The sequence below is a fragment of the Trichomonas vaginalis genome, chromosome V (assembly GCF_026262505.1).
Source record: "Trichomonas vaginalis G3 chromosome V, whole genome shotgun sequence".
Lineage (NCBI taxonomy): Eukaryota > Parabasalia > Trichomonadida > Trichomonadidae > Trichomonas > Trichomonas vaginalis.
Genome location: NC_067207.1, coordinates 31,451,536 through 31,472,656, shown reverse-complemented (window position 1 = coordinate 31,472,656; position 21,121 = coordinate 31,451,536). Strand labels below are relative to the sequence as shown.

The 21,121-nt window shown below is 33.2% G+C and overlaps 2 protein-coding genes and 3 pseudogenes across 5 annotated transcripts, besides 3 other annotated features; 3 read left to right on the top strand and 2 right to left on the bottom strand.

The window, feature by feature from the left end:
- Positions 1–14,372: part of a mobile genetic element that runs on past the window's edge.
- Positions 1–19,844: part of a mobile genetic element that runs on past the window's edge.
- TVAGG3_0437570 lies at positions 9,216–9,919 on the bottom strand (annotated as a pseudogene). The gene has a single exon. A coding segment is annotated over exon 1 (704 nt).
- On the top strand, positions 10,284–11,143 carry TVAGG3_0437560 (annotated as a pseudogene). The gene has a single exon. A coding segment is annotated over exon 1 (860 nt).
- TVAGG3_0437550 (phage fiber proteins family) lies at positions 11,966–12,715 on the top strand (the record flags this gene model as incomplete). Its single annotated transcript, XM_051234080.1, has 1 exon — positions 11,966–12,715. One exon carries the CDS (start codon positions 11,966–11,968, stop codon positions 12,713–12,715), a length of 750 nt encoding a protein of 249 aa, XP_051103810.1.
- On the top strand, positions 13,296–13,532 carry TVAGG3_0437540 (uncharacterized protein; the record flags this gene model as incomplete). The annotated part of the gene is made up of 1 exon (XM_051234079.1): positions 13,296–13,532. The coding sequence occupies one exon, from the start codon at positions 13,296–13,298 to the stop codon at positions 13,530–13,532; it is 237 nt and encodes a 78-aa protein (XP_051103809.1).
- On the bottom strand, positions 14,375–15,243 carry TVAGG3_0437520 (annotated as a pseudogene). Its single transcript has one exon. A coding segment is annotated over exon 1 (869 nt).
- Positions 16,436–16,658: a mobile genetic element.
- Positions 19,845–21,121: the final 1,277 nt, after the last annotated feature.

Sequence of the window (21,121 nt, the reverse complement as noted above, 5' to 3'; positions counted from 1 at the left end):
GTATATGTTTTGTCATGATTTCTTCGTATATGTTTTGTCATGATTTCTTCATCGTAATGAGTGTAAATGATCCAAAATAAATGTTTAGGTGAAGAGGTGAGATCTCACCTCTTTTCTCACCTCTTTTCTCACCTCATTGAATTTTCATGATTTCTTCATCGTAATGAGCGTATATGTTTTGTCAAACATGAGCGTATATGTTTTGTCAAGACTTCTTCATCGTAATGAGCGTAAATGATTTGTCATGATTTCTTCATCGTAATGAGCGTATATGTTTTGTCAAACATGAGCGTACATGTTTTGTCATGATTTCATCGTACATGTTTTGTCATGATTTCATCGTATATGCTTTTTCATGATGATTTCATCGTATATGCTTTGTCATGATGATTTCATCGTAATGAGCGTAAATGATTTGTCAAACATGAGCGTAAATGATTTGTCATGATTTCTTCATCGTAATGAGCGTATATGTTTTGTCATGATTTCTTCATCGTAATGAGCGTATATGTTTTGTCATGATTTCTTCGTATATGTTTTGTCATGACTTCTTCATCGTAATGAGTGTAAATGATCCAAAAATAATGTTTAGGTGAAGAGGTGAGATCTCACCTCTTTTCTCACCTCTTTTCTCACCTCATTGAATTTTCATGACTTCTTCATCGTAATGAGCGTATATGTTTTGTCAAACATGAGCGTATATGTTTTGTCAAGACTTCTTCATCGTAATGAGCGTAAATGATTTGTCATGATTTCTTCATCGTAATGAGCGTATATGTTTTGTCAAACATGAGCGTACATGTTTTGTCATGATTTCATCGTATATGCTTTGTCATGATGATTTCATCGTAATGAGCGTAAATGATTTGTCAAACATGAGCGTAAATGATTTGTCATGATTTCTTCATCGTAATGAGCGTATATGTTTTGTCATGATTTCTTCATCGTAATGAGCGTATATGTTTTGTCATGATTTCTTCGTATATGTTTTGTCATGACTTCTTCATCGTAATGAGCGTAAATGTTTTGTCAAACATGAACGTATATGTTTTGTCATGATTTCTTCATCGTAATGAGCGTAAATGATCCAAAAATAATGTTTTAGGTGAAGAGGTGAGATCTCACCTCTTTTCTCACCTCTTTTCTCACCTCATTGAATTTTCATGATTTCTTCATCGTAATGAGCGTATATGTTTTGTCAAACATGAGCGTATATGTTTTGTCGAAACTTCATCGTATATGTTTTGTCATGATTTCTTCATCGTAATGAGCGTAAATGTTTTGTCAAACATGAACGTATAAATGTTTTGTCAAGACTTCTTCATCGTAATGAACGTAAATGTTTTGTCAAGACTTCTTCATCGTAATGAGCGTAAATGATCCAAAAATAATGTTTATGTTAGAATGTTAGATCTAACACCTTTTCTCACCTCTTTTCTCACCTCATTGAATTTTCATGATTTCTTCATCGTAATGAGCGTATATGTTTTGTCATGATTTCTTCATCGTAATGAGCGTATATGTTTTGTCAAACATGAACGTAAATGTTTTGTCAAGACTTCTTCGTATATGTTTTGTCATGATTTCTTCGTATATGTTTTGTCATGATGATTTCATCGTAATGAGCGTAAATGATTTGTCAAACATGAGCGTAAATGATTTGTCATGATTTCTTCATCGTAATGAGCGTATATGTTTTGTCATGATTTCTTCATCGTAATGAGCGTATATGTTTTGTCATGATTTCTTCGTATATGTTTTGTCATGACTTCTTCATCGTAATGAGCGTAAATGTTTTGTCAAACATGAACGTATATGTTTTGTCATGATTTCTTCATCGTAATGAGCGTAAATGATCCAAAAATAATGTTTAGGTGAAGAGGTGAGATCTCACCTCTTTTCTCACCTCTTTTCTCACCTCATTGAATTTTCATGATTTCTTCATCGTAATGAGCGTAAATGATTTGTCAAACATGAGCGTAAATGATTTGTCATGATTTCTTCATCGTAATGAGCGTATATGTTTGTCATGATTTCTTTCGTATATGTTTTGTCATGACTTCTTCATCGTAATGAGCGTAAATGTTTTTGTCAAACATGAACGTATATGTTTGTCATGATTTCTTCATCGTAATGAGCGTAAATGATCCAAAAATAATGTTTAGGTGAAGAGGTGAGATCTCACCTCTTTTCTCACCTCTTTTCTCACCTCATTGAATTTTCATGATTTCTTCATCGTAATGAGCGTATATGTTTTGTCAAACATGAGCGTATATGTTTTGTCGAAACTTCATCGTATATGTTTTGTCATGATTTCTTCATCGTAATGAGCGTAAATGTTTTGTCAAACATGAACGTATATGTTTTGTCAAGACTTCTTCATCGTAATGAACGTAAATGTTTTGTCAAGACTTCTTCATCGTAATGAGCGTAAATGATCCAAAAATAATGTTTATGTTAGAATGTTAGATCTAACACCTTTTCTCACCTCTTTTCTCACCTCATTGAATTTTCATGATTTCTTCATCGTAATGAGCGTATATGTTTTGTCAAACATGAACGTATATGTTTTGTCATGATTTCTTCGTAAATGTTTTGTCATGATTTCTTCATCGTAATGAGCGTAAATGATTTGTCAAACATGAGCGTAAATGATTTGTCATGATTTCTTCATCGTAATGAGCGTAAATGACCCAAAAATAATGTTTAGGGTAGATGGTTTTTAGGTTATTCAATAATGAATTATTTTTGAAGAACTGAAGGTGTCACTACGTCACCATGTGTCACCAGGTAATTTAACTTCTCTGAAAAAATGAGACAACATGACATTTAGACAACAACACAGGAGGAAGGCAGTTATGACTTCATCGTAAATGTTTTGTCAAACATGAACGTATATGTTTTGTCATGATTTCTTTATCGTAATGAGCGTAAATGTTTTGTCAAACATGAACGTAAATGTTTTGTCAAGACTTCTTCATCGTATATGTTTTGTCAAGACTTCTTCATCGTAATGAGTGTAAATGTTTTGTCAAGACTTCTTCATCGGAATGAGCGTAAATGTTTTGTCAAACATGAACGTAAATGTTTTGTCAAGACTTCTTCATCGTATATGTTTTGTCAAGACTTCTTCATCGTAATGAACGTAAATGTTTTGTCAAGACTTCTTCATCGGAATGAGCGTAAATGATCCAAAAATAATGTTTATGTTAGAATGTTAGATCTAACACCTTTTCTAACATGTTTTCTAACATGGAGGATTTCATTAGATATACACATTCTTCCCTAAACATTATTTTAGTTAAAGTCCATCAAATATTTTTAGGATACTTTCAACAAATAATGTTTATATCAGATGAAATAGTAAAGTATTATATCTATTAAATCGTCTATGATGTAAATTGTGTATAGAATGAAATGAAGGAAGAATGTTTATATCAGATGAAACAGTAAAGTATTATATCTATTAAATCGTCTATGATGTAAATTGTGTATAGAATGAAATGAAGGAAGAATGTGTATATCTAATGAAACAGTAAAGTATTATATCTATTAAATCGTCTATGATGTAAATTGTGTATAGAATGAAATGAAGGAAGAATGTGTATATCTAATGAAATCCTCCATGTTAGAAAACATGTTAGAAAAGGTGTTAGATCTAACATTCTAACATAAACATTATTTTTGGATCATTTACGCTCATTCCGATGAAGAAGTCTTGACAAAACATTTACGTTCATTACGATGAAGAAGTCTTGACAAAACATATACGATGAAGAAGTCTTGACAAAACATTTACGTTCATGTTTGACAAAACATTTACGCTCATTCCGATGAAGAAGTCTTGACAAAACATTTACACTCATTACGATGAAGAAGTCTTGACAAAACATATACGATGAAGAAGTCTTGACAAAACATTTACGTTCATGTTTGACAAAACATTTACGCTCATTACGATAAGAAATCATGACAAAACATATACGTTCATGTTTGACAAAACATTTACGATGAAGTCATAACTGCCTTCCTCCTGTGTTGTTGTCTAAATGTCATGTTGTCTCATTTTTTCAGAGAAGTTAAATTACCTGGTGACACATGGTGACGTAGTGACACCTTCAGTTCTTCAAAAATAATTCATTATTGAATAACCTAAAAACCATCTACCCTAAACATTATTTTTGGGTCATTTACGCTCATTACGATGAAGAAATCATGACAAATCATTTACGCTCATGTTTGACAAATCATTTACGCTCATTACGATGAAGAAATCATGACAAAACATTTACGAAGAAATCATGACAAAACATATACGTTCATGTTTGACAAAACATATACGCTCATTACGATGAAGAAATCATGACAAAACATATACGCTCATTACGATGAAGAAATCATGAAAATTCAATGAGGTGAGAAAAGAGGTGAGAAAAGGTGTTAGATCTAACATTCTAACATAAACATTATTTTTGGATCATTTACGCTCATTACGATGAAGAAGTCTTGACAAAACATATACGTTCATGTTTGACAAAACATTTACGCTCATTACGATGAAGAAATCATGACAAAACATATACGATGAAGTTTCGACAAAACATATACGCTCATGTTTGACAAAACATATACGCTCATTACGATGAAGAAATCATGAAAATTCAATGAGGTGAGAAAAGAGGTGAGAAAAGAGGTGAGATCTCACCTCTTCACCTAAACATTATTTTTGGATCATTTACGCTCATTACGATGAAGAAATCATGACAAAACATATACGATGAAGTTTCGACAAAACATATACGCTCATTACGATGAAGAAGTCATGACAAAACATATACGAAGAAATCATGACAAAACATATACGCTCATTACGATGAAGAAATCATGACAAAACATATACGCTCATTACGATGAAGAAATCATGACAAATCATTTACGCTCATGTTTGACAAATCATTTACGCTCATTACGATGAAATCATCATGACAAAACATATACGAAGAAATCATGACAAAACATATACGAAGAAGTCTTGACAAAACATTTACGTTCATGTTTGACAAAACATATACGCTCATTACGATGAAGAAATCATGACAAATCATTTACGCTCATTACGATGAAGAAATCATGACAAAACATATACGAAGAAATCATGACAAAACATATACGAAGAAGTCTTGACAAAACATATACGCTCATTACGATGAAGAAATCATGACAAAACATATACGAAGAAATCATGACAAAACATATACGCTCATTACGATGAAGAAATCATGACAAAACATATACGCTCATTACGATGAAGAAATCATGACAAATCATTTACGCTCATGTTTGACAAATCATTTACGCTCATTACGATGAAGAAATCATGACAAAACATATACGAAGAAATCATGACAAAACATATACGAAGAAGTCTTGACAAAACATTTACGTTCATGTTTGACAAAACATATACGCTCATTACGATGAAGAAATCATGACAAAACATATACGCTCATTACGATGAAGAAATCATGAAAATTCAATGAGGTGAGAAAAGAGGTGAGAAAAGGTGTTAGATCTAACATTCTAACATAAACATTATTTTTGGATCATTTACGCTCATTACGATGAAGAAGTCTTGACAAAACATTTACGTTCATTACGATGAAGAAGTCTTGACAAAACATATACGTTCATGTTTGACAAAACATTTACGCTCATTACGATGAAGAAATCATGACAAAACATATACGATGAAGTTTCGACAAAACATATACGCTCATGTTTGACAAAACATATACGCTCATTACGATGAAGAAATCATGAAAATTCAATGAGGTGAGAAAAGAGGTGAGAAAAGAGGTGAGATCTCACCTCTTCACCTAAACATTATTTTTGGATCATTTACGTTCATTACGATGAAGAAATCATGACAAAACATATACGATGAAGTTTCGACAAAACATATACGCTCATTACGATGAAGAAATCATGACAAATCATTTACGCTCATGTTTGACAAAACATATACGCTCATTACGATGAAGAAGTCATGACAAAACATATACGAAGAAGTCATGACAAAACATATACGAAGAAGTCTTGACAAAACATTTACGCTCATGTTTGACAAAACATATACGCTCATTACGATGAAGAAATCATGACAAATTATTTACGCTCATTACGATGAAGAAGTCTTGACAAAACATTTACGTTCATTACGATGAAGAAGTCTTGACAAAACATATACGTTCATGTTTGACAAAACATTTACGCTCATTACGATGAAGAAATCATGACAAAACATATACGATGAAGTTTCGACAAAACATATACGCTCATGTTTGACAAAACATATACGCTCATTACGATGAAGAAATCATGAAAATTCAATGAGGTGAGAAAAGAGGTGAGAAAAGAGGTGAGATCTCACCTCTTCACCTAAACATTATTTTTGGATCATTTACGCTCATTACGATGAAGAAATCATGACAAAACATATACGTTCATGTTTGACAAAACATTTACGCTCATTACGATGAAGAAGTCATGACAAAACATATACGAAGAAATCATGACAAAACATATACGCTCATTACGATGAAGAAATCATGACAAAACATATACGCTCATTACGATGAAGAAATCATGACAAATCATTTACGCTCATGTTTGACAAATCATTTACGCTCATTACGATGAAATCATCATGACAAAGCATATACAATGAAATCATGACAAAACCTGTACGATGAAATCATGACAAAACATATACGTTCATGTTTGACAAAACATATACGCTCATTACGATGAAGAAATCATGACAAAACATATACGCTCATTACGATGAAGAAATCATGAAAATTCAATGAGGTGAGAAAAGAGGTGAGAAAAGGTGTTAGATCTAACATTCTAACATAAACATTATTTTTGGATCATTTACGCTCATTACGATGAAGAAGTCTTGACAAAACATTTACGTTCATTACGATGAAGAAGTCTTGACAAAACATATACGTTCATGTTTGACAAAACATTTACGCTCATTACGATGAAGAAATCATGACAAAACATATACGATGAAGTTTCGACAAAACATATACGCTCATGTTTGACAAAACATATACGCTCATTACGATGAAGAAATCATGAAAATTCAATGAGGTGAGAAAAGAGGTGAGAAAAGAGGTGAGATCTCACCTCTTCACCTAAACATTATTTTTGGATCATTTACGCTCATTACGATGAAGAAATCATGACAAAACATATACGATGAAGTTTCGACAAAACATATACGCTCATTACGATGAAGAAATCATGACAAAACATATACGCTCATTACGATGAAGAAATCATGACAAATCATTTACGCTCATGTTTGACAAAACATATACGCTCATTACGATGAAGAAGTCATGACAAAACATATACGAAGAAGTCATGACAAAACATATACGAAGAAGTCTTGACAAAACATTTACGCTCATGTTTGACAAAACATATACGCTCATTACGATGAAGAAATCATGACAAATCATTTACGCTCATTACGATGAAGAAGTCTTGACAAAACATATACGCTCATGTTTGACAAAACATATACGCTCATTACGATGAAGAAATCATGAAAATTCAATGAGGTGAGAAAAGAGGTGAGAAAAGAGGTGAGATCTCACCTCTTCACCTAAACATTATTTTTGGATCATTTACACTCATTACGATGAAGAAATCATGACAAAACATATACGAAGAAATCATGACAAAACATATACGATGAGGTCTTGACAAAACATATACGTAAACATTTATTTCCTGTGTTGTTGTCAAAATGTCATGTTGTCACACTTTTTCAGAGAAGTTAAATGACCTGGTAGCACATGGTAACATGGTAGCACCTTCAGTTCTTCAAAAATAATTCATAACTGCCTTCCCCTGCTGTGTTGTCAAACATGAACGTAAACATTATTTTTGGTTCATTTACACTCATTACGATGAAATCATGACAAAACATGTACGATGAAATCATGACAAAACATATACGTTTAGTTTCGATGAAATCATCATGACAAAGCATATACGATGAAATCATGACAAAACATGTACGATGAAATCATGACAAAACATATACGCTCATGTTTGACAAAACATATACGATGAAGTCTATGAACATAATAATATTTCAAACCAGGAGCCAAATTCTTGCGATTTTCATATGGAATCTCTTCTCTCGGTTTCCGAGGTAAGCAATTATATGAAATCATTTACACTCATTACGATTAAATCATGACAAAACATTTACGTTCATGTTTGACAAAACATTTACGTTCATGTTTGACAAAACATATACGATGAAATCATGACAAAACATTTACGTTCATTACGATGAAGTCATGACAAAACATAAACGATAAAATCATGACAAAACATATACGATAAAATATATTTCCTGGACTGTTGTCTAAATGTCATGTTGTCAGTAATTTTAAGAGAAGTTAATTAACCTGGTGACATGGTGACGTAGTGACACCTAAAAACCATCTACCCTAAACATTATTTTTGCTGAATTCAACAACAAAATGAACGAGGTCAGGATGTATGCAAATACCTTTGAATTCATTCATAAATGCCTTAGTAAGCTCATAAAATGCTTGTTTTTGCATTCTCTACTGTATCTTCGAGTTCTTCTTCATCTAACTTCTCATGAACTTTCTTATCTATGGAGTCCATAATATCTTTGACATAAAATGCATACTTTACAGAGCACCATTCAGCAACAAAATGAACGAGGTCAGGATGTATGCAAATACCTTTGAATTCATTCATAAATGCCTTAGTAAGCTCATAAAATGTTTGTTTTGAGGTCGAGCCACTTTTGGCTTGACCGTATTCTTTCAACCAAAACTCAAGAATTTTCCTGTGTGAATTTTGTATAAAAAGCAACCGTCTGAATTCAGGCGGTTGTTATATTCTTCACAAAACATTTACGCTCATTACGATGAAGAAGTCTTGACAAAACATGTACGATTAAATCATGACAAAACATATACGAAGAAGTCTTGACAAAACATGTACGATGAAATCATGACAAAACATGTACGATGAAATCATGACAAAACATTTACGATTAAATCATGACAAATCATTTATGTTATACAGTAATGTTAGTCATGAATGTTTGTCCTACGTGTTGGCGTTAGTGTTGAAAAATAATGTTTGTCCTACATGAAGCCGTACAAGCGTTTGAATTTGTTTATGCATAAGATTACTCTCTTGTTTTCTGTATCTATCATACAAACATAAGCAGCACCTGTTTTTGTAAAGTTTATATGAAGTTTTCGATAGTTAAGACCTGTATAATAATAGAATGCGTCCTCATTCTCAACATAGTAGTAGAACTCAAACGAATGCTTACCATAATCTGTTATTTCAACAGCTTCGTCAGATATTTCATCAACGAACTCATAAACTATATCGCCATACTTGCTTTTATTTCTATTGTTTTCAGATTAGAACACCAACGAAGGTTTGAGATTCTGTTGTCCGTTCTATCATGATTTATATGGTCTATTTCTTTCAAATTGTTTGGATTTTCAATCCACTGTTCTGCAATAATTCTATGCTTTAAATGTGTTTTGTTGTTTAAACTAAGCTCAATATAACCATGATTATTTAAGCATTCACTCTTAATATGTTTGTTTTTCTTTCGACGAATAGTAAAAGGATATGTCGTACAAATCTCATAATCTTCATGATTTCTCAATGTTTCCCATTGAGTTTGTTCCCCACTAACGTTCTCATTGACGTCCTCAATATCTTCTTCCTCACTGAACTCGTCAATATTTTCACTAGCTCCTTCTGTAATGTTTTCATCGGCATTGTCATTGACTTCTTCTGTAATGTTAGATGTTGTTGTTTCGCTCATGTTCTTTCACTAATGTTAAAAAGTTATGTTGTACGAATTTTGAACAGAATTTAGAGCAGTTATGAAACAATGAAGTATTTTTACGCTATTGAAAGGAACTATGAGAGTGAAGTACATGACAGCAATGACAAAAGGAACTAATATCAAACCTAATGAAATCGCTCACGAGGACATAGAGCTTAACAAGTACTTTGTGGAGTATCTTATAAGTGAAGAGTATGTAAGACCTTACTTCATGTTTGACAGCATGAATGAGGATGTTATTTCATGGTTAAAGAATATAAGCAATGTTTTCGGTAAGTACGTCATAGATGACAAAGGTCTTGTTGTATTTTATGAGACAGCAATACGAACACAGGAACTAATGGATATTATGCACTCAACAGCAAAGAAAGGATTTAGTACTATTGGCATGAATGAACATTGCAGGAATGACATATACAACCTATGCTCACGAAAGCCTTACACAAAAGCAATACAAATGATAGAACATAAGTGTCTAAGGTCAGCAAATGAAATCATTACTGTCAGTGGTTATGAAAGAACTGTTAGCAAAGATGAGTGGAAACAGCTATTCATATTAAGGAAGGACGTTGCTGAACTAGTTAAACCTGTTGCACAAACATTGTTTCAGATAAGACCAGCAATGACTAAGAACCCTTTGACCTTAGTCAATGAGACCATAGAGGTTGAAGATAATGACATGAAAGAACTAGGAATGAATGAGAGAAGTTGTGAAGGATGTTTGAGTCAAAACACATGGTTCTTCAGAGCTGTTAAGAAACTTAGTAAAGAACGACAGAAATATTTTATAGAGAAGTATTGCAAAGGATGTGTAAATGAATTGCTTGAAATAGAACTTAGAGACACTTTCACACTAAAGGACTTGAGAAGAAATAAGTACATGAGTGAGGACGGTATTGACATAGCTAGTGTTATAAATGACTTAAGAAGATGTGTTGTGTTATTGACGGAGCACGTATGACATATCTAGTGAAAGATTATGATGGAATACGAGACACAACAACACTTGTGTCAGTAGATAGCAAGGAATTCAATAAGCTCATGAAGAGTGTTTATGTAGGACGTATTGAGGAGAAGGATGTGAACGCACTGATGATTTATGAAGCGGGTCAGAACAAGAACTATCTTATGAAGTCAGGCATGAGATTCTTTGACGAAAGAGATGACATTTACAGCTATTTCAGAGGATATGAGTATGAGGTACTGAATGAAGTAGATGAAAGCGTTATTGAAGGATATTTGAAACATGTTCACGATGTCATATGTAATGAGGATGAAGAGCTTTATGAGTATGTTTTGAACTGGTTCGCCTACATCGTTCAAAATCCTTGTGGAAAGACTGGAACAGTACTTTTGTTAATAGGAAAGCAAGGAACTGGTAAGAATGTACTTAGTAATGTTCTATGCGAGCTCATTAGCAAGTACGCCAACAATAATATAACGGCAATAGAGAATGTGGTTGGTAGATTCAATGCTGCTATTGAGAACATGAAGCTCATCGTATGCAATGAACTAAGCTCATGCGATACGTCTAAGGTCATGAACCACGACGCACTAAAGTCAATAGTAACAGAGACTCAGTTGGACTTAAATCAGAAGTGTCAGCCAGTAAGAAAGATAGAGAATGTTTGTAATATCATCATGATATCTAACAACTTCAACTCAGTAAAGATTGACAAAGACGACAGAAGATTTGTTGTCATTGACGTAAGCAGCAGATACAAAGGAAATTACGAATATTTCTCAAATCTCATTGAAAGCTTTAATGAAGAGTTTTATTCAAACTTACTGACGTACTTCATGAAGAAAGATTTAAGTGAATTTGATGTAAGGAAGATACCATTCACCAGGGCTAAACAAGAATTCATCGAAATGAACAAAACACCTTACCAAATGTTTTACGAGGAGTTCTATGAAAAGTTTGTATCCGGATGGAATTGTACAGAGTGCTACAGAAGATATAAAGAATTTGCAAAGGAGAATGAATTCTTTGCATGTAGTTCAAATGTATTTGGTGGCAAGATGAGAGAATTTGTGAAGAGAAGTAGAAAGCGAGACGGTTCTGCAAGAAGTTATATTTACGAAGCAAGTATGATATTAGAAGGTCGTGGAAAGAAAGAAACAGTGAATTATGAGGAAGTGCTTGAAAAATTCATGGAGTACATGGGAAGCAATATAACATACAACAAAGACATATACAGTGAGTTTAAGTACTACTGTGAACAGCATGAGATTGAAGTAATGAGTAAAGGAGACTTTGAAACGCTTATGAAAGACAGTAAGGAGGTCGTTCATGAGAACAGTGTTGAAATAGTTCATGAGAACAGTGAGGAGGTCATACATGAATGCAATGATGAAATAGTTCATGAGAACAGTAAGGAGGTCATACATGAGAACAGTGATGAAATAGTTCATGAGAACAGTAAGGAGGTCATACATGAGAACAGTGATGAAATAGTTCATGAGAACAGTAAGGAGGTCGTTCATGAGAACAGTGAGGAGGTCGTTCATGAGAACAGTGATGAAATAGTTCACGATGTCGTTCGTGAAGAAGCCATTGCAACAAAGAATGTTATAAAGGATTTCATAGAACTTAACAAGGAGGAGTTTAAAGAAGGCTATGAAGTGAAAAGATGTGAAGAAGATTTCTTGGCGTATTTGAAGAAAAAGAGACTAAAGCCAATGGCTCAAAATAAGTTTCAATCGATGTTTGAAAAGAAACGTTTGAGCTATGGTGGTGTAAGAAGCACATATTACTTTGTTAAGAAGTGAGGACATTTATTTTTGTCGTTAGTGTTGGAGTTTGTGTTTGTTGTTAGTGTTTGTCATTTGTGCTGAGGTTAGTACTTGAGTTAGTGTTGGAGTTTGTGTTTGTTGTTAGTGAGAGAATAAATTAAATCATGAACTTTGCCATGTTCTCTGTCCCTAGTAGTTTTCATTATCTCACAGAGTTAATGAAAGTCATACTTTCTATCAGATGAAGCATGCAGATGAACATAACGAAAGTTAGTGAGTTTGCCACGAGTTATGAATAAAATATTGGAATATTAGATGAGATAGCTGATGAAACAGATGAAGATAAATTAAATCTTGGACTTTGCCACACTCTGTCCCTAGTTCCTCAAAAATCCTTGACAACGTTGCTTAGAAATTTTGGTTCAAAACCTCATCTGAGTTTAATCTGTTATGCTACCTGTTAAGTTTCGCGAGATTATAAATGTCATGGAGTTATATAAAAAGGAGGGACAGCTAGGGACACTGGAAGTACTTGTAAGGCTATTTGTTAAGATTGCATGAAATACTAAAAGTCATGAAATCCATTATCGCTGTGCTATCTTCACCTTAGAGTAAAATGACAAATAAAGTCACTGAAGCAATGAAACAAAAGTTTTTGGTAGAATACATTAAATCAGGAACTATTCCAGAAGGTTTTTACATTCATACTATGAAGGATGGTAGAGTTCAGTTTAGAAAGATAAAGCAACCATTAGATAGAGAAGGTATATTAAGGAAGATTAAACTTCATGAGGACAACATTGCTGAACTTAAGAAGAAGTTAGAAGAGTTGGAGAAAGGAAGAGAGTTATAAAGCAATGAATTCAACAGGGTGAAAAAAGGTGAGATCTCACCACTTCACCTAAATTTATTTTTGTGCTATGTTTTCATACGTGTGAGGGTGGTGATATCATTAATTTTTAAATAAATGTGGGAACAAAAATAAAGCATATCTACTCAACAGGAATGAGACCCTTACTGACTATGTATTCGTTTAATGCTTGATGAAAACAATGGTACATATTATCGTATGGTATACACAACGTCTGTTTCCATCGTCGTCGTATATGTAGAGCTCAAAATCCAGTCCAACCTTCTTTTGTACAATATGTAGCTTTATTTAAGTATGCATTTTGTAGATAAGGCAATTTTCTTCATCGCTCCAGAAATAATTTTTGTTCTTTGTTGAAATAGTTTTCGTTCCTCTGCGACTATAAGGAATGTATGCAATGAACTTTGCATCATAAGGGATTGTAATATATTCAGGGTTTCTTTCATCGTCAATGGGTCTGTCTTTGTTAAAATGCATGTTTCTCAGTTTTACTTGAGTTTTGAATAGTTCACGGAAACGTTCTGGGAAAGAGTCATAGTAAATGTAGTCAGACATGTCTTTGTAATGAAATAAAAAATTTAAAAAAATAAAAATAAGGTTATTTTTTATTTAGTGAGGACGGTAGTGAAGTCGTTAGTGAAATCATTAGTGAAGTCGTTAGTGAAGTCGTTTATGTGTCAGATGGTTTTGTAAATATTTAAGGTTAAGTTGGTGTTACGGTTGTGTTGTAAAAATACGTTACCGGTTTCGTAAAGTGTCAAAACCGCTAAGTGGTGTACGGAGGCGCGCAGTGCCACAGTACACAACTTAGGGATACTAACTGACTAAGCAATTCTATACCATGCGTAAACTGTCATGTAAGGTGGCATGTATTCTTTACTTTGTCCCGTTGTTTGTGTATATCCTGTAACGCGATGTGTATGGTTTCCTCCTCCCTCAGTGTTACTCCAGTAACAATTTATAGCAAACTTAACGTCCTCTTTAACATCATATCCTTGACCTTTTGTCATTGCTGACCAATCCCAATATCTATGCTTATGCCAACCTGCTTGAGATGTACTTAAATCTATGTAGTGACTGTGTGCAGGTAAATTTTCACCTGAAATCGTTTTACTTCCACCTGTTTCCTTTGAAGAGTTTGCACAATACAAAAACCTGTCGACTATTTCTTCCCATGCACCAACACCAAACATTACTTGAGGACCTCTTGCTTCCATAGATGTATAAATAGAACCTACTGGGTTCATTAAATCAAACATATGAGATATTATAGGATTGTCTCTTTTGAACTTAAAATATAGTGCAACTATTTCAGGTTTCTTCTGGTTTGTGTCAGAATATTTTTTATAATATAATCTTATGTTTTCAGGGTAGGTAAAATCTTGACTATAATATTTATTTCTGTCATCTGTATAATAATATACTATTCTCGTTTTTTCTATTGCATTATATCTTTTATATCTATAATAATCTAAATATAATGTTAGCTTTGTTCATCTACATGTGGTGTTCTGTCGTCATCTCCATAGTCATAATAATATGGTGCTGGAGCTGGGTCAGGCAATGTCATATCTGCCATTTCATAAACTCTTAAATATTTCTTTTGTTCGTCTCCATATAAGTTTAAGTAGCAGTTGTTGTCTAATGGAACTTTAACTTGTGTACCATTATTCTTTTTATAACTGACATACATTTCATTGTTATTTTTCGGAATGAGTTTACACCGTGTACCATTTTTTAAGGACTGTACAAACTGCCATCTAAAATATTTATTTTCTTCATTGACAGAAAAGTCACCAACAATAGTTTCAATATTTTTTGTTGTTCCTATCAAACTTTGGTATATTTCATTGACATATGTTTTATCTTGTTGTGCATGAAAAATAGCGTGACTTCACTTTTGACAAAAAGTGACACTGTTTATGATGGTTTTGTCATTTATTTGTCAGATTTATAAATGGATAATAATGCTGTAAATCAGATATTAATTAAAAATATTTAAGATTTATGTTCGAATTGAAAAGCAAAATGATATTTTTTTTAATTGAAAAACGTAATATCTGATATTTTGAAGTTTGTAATATTTGTTAGTATCTTAAATTATTGAATGCATACGTTTTTTATGTTCTCAATTTTAAAAAAATTGTGAAGAATTTAGTTTTTTGGAGATGGATGTTTAATATTTGTGAGTGAGAATGCAAGCAGGAGTTTGGTACTTTAAGGCTAGGTTGAGATAGATTTCCCATTATATTATCTGTGAATATATTGTTTGAAAATTCAAGATATAAAAATATATTATCAAAAAATTTTATATTTTTAAATACAATAGGGTGGAAGTATAGGACGATGAGATAGCAATGATATATTTTATAATGGGAGGTAATCTGAAGATAAGTAGCAAATTTTATGCGATTTTGATTGGGAGTTGGAGGGTATGAGTACTATAGCATGTAATAGTATCTCACACCTCCAATTCTTCCTATGGCGCCGAAAATTTTTGGTGAAATGCGACGACATTTCACCAAAAATTTTCGGCGCCATATAGAGAACTATAGTCTGCGAGGTACTGATTCTATCTATGTACCTCGCAGACCATAGTTCTCAGCCAAAATGGCTAAAAATTTCTGAAATTCGAAATAATTTTTTTTGAGAAAAAATTAACCGTTTAACATTGCCAAAAATCTAAAAAACTCACAATTTTTTTTAAATTGATAACCCTCAAACCGTTTCCAATCAATAATTTGAGAGTCTATATGATAATGTAAAAGTTAAAACATTCAAGTATTTAAGTATTTCTTTAAAATATTAAGTTTTTTATTTTTCCAATAAAATTCTAATATCAAATATTTTTATTTAACGATTAATTTTATTTATATTTTTATAGTTTTTTTTAAGAAAAAATATTGTTAGGGTTTTGGCTGCGTTAAAAATCAAAGAATTGATGTTTTTGTCAAAAATCTTTTAGAAGAAGTTGCACCCAATTACTTTTATCGTATTAAAAACGATTTACTTCAAACAGGTTTTATTCCTTCAATTAGAATTCGCGAGCCTCGATTGACAGATTATAAAACAAAATTGAAAAGAGAAGTTCAATCACGTTTATACCAAAAAAAAAAAGGTAGTGGGGCTTCCAGGGGCTGCGCCCCTTCTAGCCCTGAAGATGTTTAGTATAAATGAAGTTTATATTTGGAGGGCTTCCAGGCGCGTTGCGCCCTCTAGCCCCGAAGATGTTTAGTATAAATGAAGTTTTTATTCGGAAAATTGTTAGTCTTCTGGGTCGAAAACATTATATAATGTGTCGCTTTTCACAAATTATATATGTTTTCATGTTTTGTCACTTTTCTGTCACTTTTCAGGTAAAAACATTTTTATTATTATATATAAATGAATTTTACAAAACCACCGTTACCGTTCTTTGGAAATAAGAGTAGATGTAAAGATATTATATTGAGAGAACTTAAGAAACTACCGAATGGTCTAACATTTGTAGATTTGTTCGGTGGAAGTTTCTATATATCTCATTTATGTCATACCGTATTTCCTGACTCAAAGATTATATGCAATGACTTCGACAACTATATGGACCGTCTCAAACATATTCCAGACACAAACAATATATTGAAAGAGTTAAAAGAAAAGATACCTATAGGTAAGATGGAACGTATACCATTAGATAAGAAAAATATTGTGAGAGAGGTTTTGAAAAAAGCAGAATATATAGACTGGGATAGTATATCTGCTAGACTATTATATAGTGGTGCTATAAGAGTTCATGACATTGAAACACTTATGTCAAAAGTTTTATATCTTAACTATACAAATGTTTTCAAAGAGGACATAGAAAAATATATTGAGGGTATAGAGTTTGTGAGATGTCATTGGACAGAGTTGTATGAAAAATATAAAGACAAGGAAAATGTTTTCTTTATAGTGGACCCGCCGTTCTATAACACATGGGATTTTCAATACCAAGTAGACTGGACTTTGAGAGACTCTTTAGAAACTTTAGACGTTTTACATAACCATCCATGCTTTTACTTTACATCCGATAAAAGTGGTTTGGAAACCGTTATGAGATGGTTAGAGGACATACATGACTATGAGTTTATATATGACAAGATAGAATATGAGAGAGGTCCTATAAACTGGAGAAAGTGTCACAATAAAGAAATTTTATTAGTAAGTAAATGTGGTTTGAAATAGGACTACTTGTTTTAGGTTTTTTCCATTGTGTCATTTATTTATTTGACGTGGCAGAAAAGTACAGAGAATATGAAGATGAACCAATGCCTGCAAATGTTCAGTATATGTACTCGTAAGAGATATTTTTATCTAATATTAAATGGACGCACAGAACTTAGCGAATGCGCAGCAACCTGGACAACCAAACCCAGAGAATATTCCAAATGAAGTTAGAATACAAACTGCAATGGCAAACTATGGTCAAGTGCCAACAGATGTACAAATGCAAACTGCCATGTCCATGTCAAATGACGCTGCGTTAGGTTTGCCACCATGGTATGCAAATATGAGATGGAAAGAGTTTTATACAAACCCTGAAGTGGGATATAAACAACTTTATGCAGATGACGCGAACACAGGAGTTGACCCAGAATATGTTTTCTACCAGAGGAGAAACAGAATGTATGAGCTCCAGTTAAAGAATGCTATGGAACTCAACAGGAAACGAAAGACTAGGGACATTAGATTTTTACATATAGTAAAATGGTTTCTTCAGTAGTATGGAAACTTCTTCAGAAAGTTGGAAGAGGTATATGGAATGGAATAAAATCTGTCGGAAGAGGATTGGAACGGGTCAAAAATATTGGTAAAAGAGTAGGTCAGTTTGTTGGTATTATACCTAAAGACCCTGAACCAGAAGAGCAAGCTCCTGTTATACAACAGCCTGAACCTGCACCACAGTCAGTTGGCAACCAAATCCAAACCTCAACCGTATTAAAAAATTATATTTTTCGTTCGATAGTAGTTGTATATGAAAATCTCTCCAATAGGAGGACACTTACGCGACCATATGAAACTATTCTATTGACTTATGACAAAATGGGAACCGATAGGGTACTCCAGGCAAATTCGTGTTCGTAAAAATAGATAGAAAGTATAATCCGAGATCGATTATCTATGAGTTTTTAGGCAAAATGGATACCAAACATGTGACACACTTAAATAAAGCAAATAAGAGTAAGGATAAAACTACCTTATGCCAAGACTTCGGTTTCAAACTTGTCAACAGTTCCAGGTGGTATGATCTTAAAGACTAGACAGTTCCTAATCAAATATAACGAGAGACAACTCCTGACACGAATAGTGCTAAAGGAAGTTGAAAATGACGACTATAGCAATTTTCTATAACCTGATGCAGTTAAGAGTTGGCGTGCGAGGTCAGTGGCGGTTGTATGGAGTGGGTGTTGACTGTGGGTAATTGTGTATTCAGTTTTTTTACTTTTCCCGTTGTTTGCGTATATCCTGTAAAGGCAGTGATCGTTTTTGCATGATCTGACAGATAAATTCGATAAACATTACGGATGGAAGAACCGTCTCCCTCAAGTGTTCTCCAAGTAACATTTATAAGCAAACTTAACGTCTCGTTTAACATCATATCCTTGACCTTTTGATCTTGCTGACCATCCCAATATCTATGCTTATGCCAACCTGCTTTGAGATGTACTTAAATCTATGTAGTGACTGTGTGGCAGGTAATTTTCACTCTGAAATCGTTTTACTTCCACCTGTTTCCTTTGAAGAGTTTGCACAATACAAAACCTGTCGACTATTTGAGTCGCAAGTTCCAAACAGTACTACTTCTGGTCTGGTAGAGTTCATTGGACGTATAAATAGAGCCTATAGGATATAATGTTTGAAGTATTTCTGTCCTTTAAGTGTTTGAAGCTCTGTTTTGTTTGCTTTCTTTGTTCCATATAAATCTTGGCAGATGAATTTAATAATAGTTAATCCTTCATGACATAAACATCTTTACATCTAATGTTTCTCATCGGTCGTTTATGTCGTCATCGATGTTAACTTGTGGAAAGTTTGGAGGTTTACCAATATGAATGCATCCCACCAGTTTCTTTCAAACCGTTCCTTTTCAATACTTTCTAATACCAACAGTTGTGTAGAAATCATGTGTTTGTTCTTGTCTGCCTTTCACTTTTCCAAGCTAACGTTTAAGTCTGTTATTTCAGAAGATGTATGTGTATGTCCAACGGCACTTTTAACTGTTTAAGGTTTCTTGTAAGTCTGGTATTTTCAGGATATTAAATGTATATGAGTCTTTTAGAATTTTCGTTTTCAGCTCTTGTCACTTCACTTGACATTTTATTGTCAACATATGTTTTTGTCTGCTAGTTCAGGATGAGTATGTTCTTTTGTTGCATAAGCATTGTTAGCTCTTCTTCTTCTTTTGCTATTGCATCGTCTACATATTCTTTGTCAGCTTTGTTGTCAACATCTGCTTCAAAAGAAGTTCATTTATAGGTTTCTCGTTTTAAGTTCCTTTTGTTGGATTTATACAGACACAGTATGGTTTCTTCTGTCTTGAAACAGAAACTCATCTGTCATATGGGTTTATTGTCAGTTTAAGTTTCCTTCTTTCAATGACTCAGATATCTTAGAATAGTTTTGAAAAGTTGTTGTGTTCTTATTTAGAGCTTCATAATGAGTTGTCGGTTGTGTTGTATTCTCTCATAGACGCTGTTTCATTTGACATTTTTATTATAGATAAAATATGCTTCCAATAGAAAAGAAAATTCAAGAGTTGCTACAACTAAACCATTATGAACTTTTTACTAATGTCGGTCAAAAGTTTGAGACAGATACCGTAAAGCATGAAGGCTATCGTTTTGACTACCCATTAAGAGGTAAGAGACCCATCTGTCACAAAAGCTATTGGCTTTCTCGTAGAATGAAGTTCATTTCAGAAGCCATACATGGTTTCCATTTAGGTGTTTTGAAGTTCGATACTATAAGAACGAAAAAGTATGATGAAGAAATTTGAACAGGGAAAACTTTTACAAGTTAGTTTAGCTTGTAACTTAGAACAACTCTTCAGCTTTTCAGAAGAAAAATAAGATATGCTTATTGAATATGCAAACCATATAACAATTGACGAGGAGAGTACACTCGATATTATTTTATGACAGGAAAAACTGCAACTGTTAAATCAATAAAAAGAGACCTTGGAGAAACGTTTATATTTTACAAAATTAACAACTTGGCATGGTATAGATTTATGAGGATGTTAAATCAGCAGCTGCAGCATATCCAGTACACCGGAACTATTATGAAGTCGAAAACCCTAATGGAATATGAAATATTTTCGACCAAGATTGCTATATGTTCATGCTTCATTTTCTGGCGCTCAAAACTCTTTCTTATGCTTGGCAAATGACTTTTTACGAAAAACCTACAAAGTTATAGAACCCCGAGTGGAAGTATTTCAGACTTTCAAGTATGGTTTACTACAGATGGAAGAGAACTGGGAGGTACGTGGTCAGGTGCTATTGTCTTCTACATTTATTTGTGGGTCATTGCGCGTTTTATTAGAACTTCAG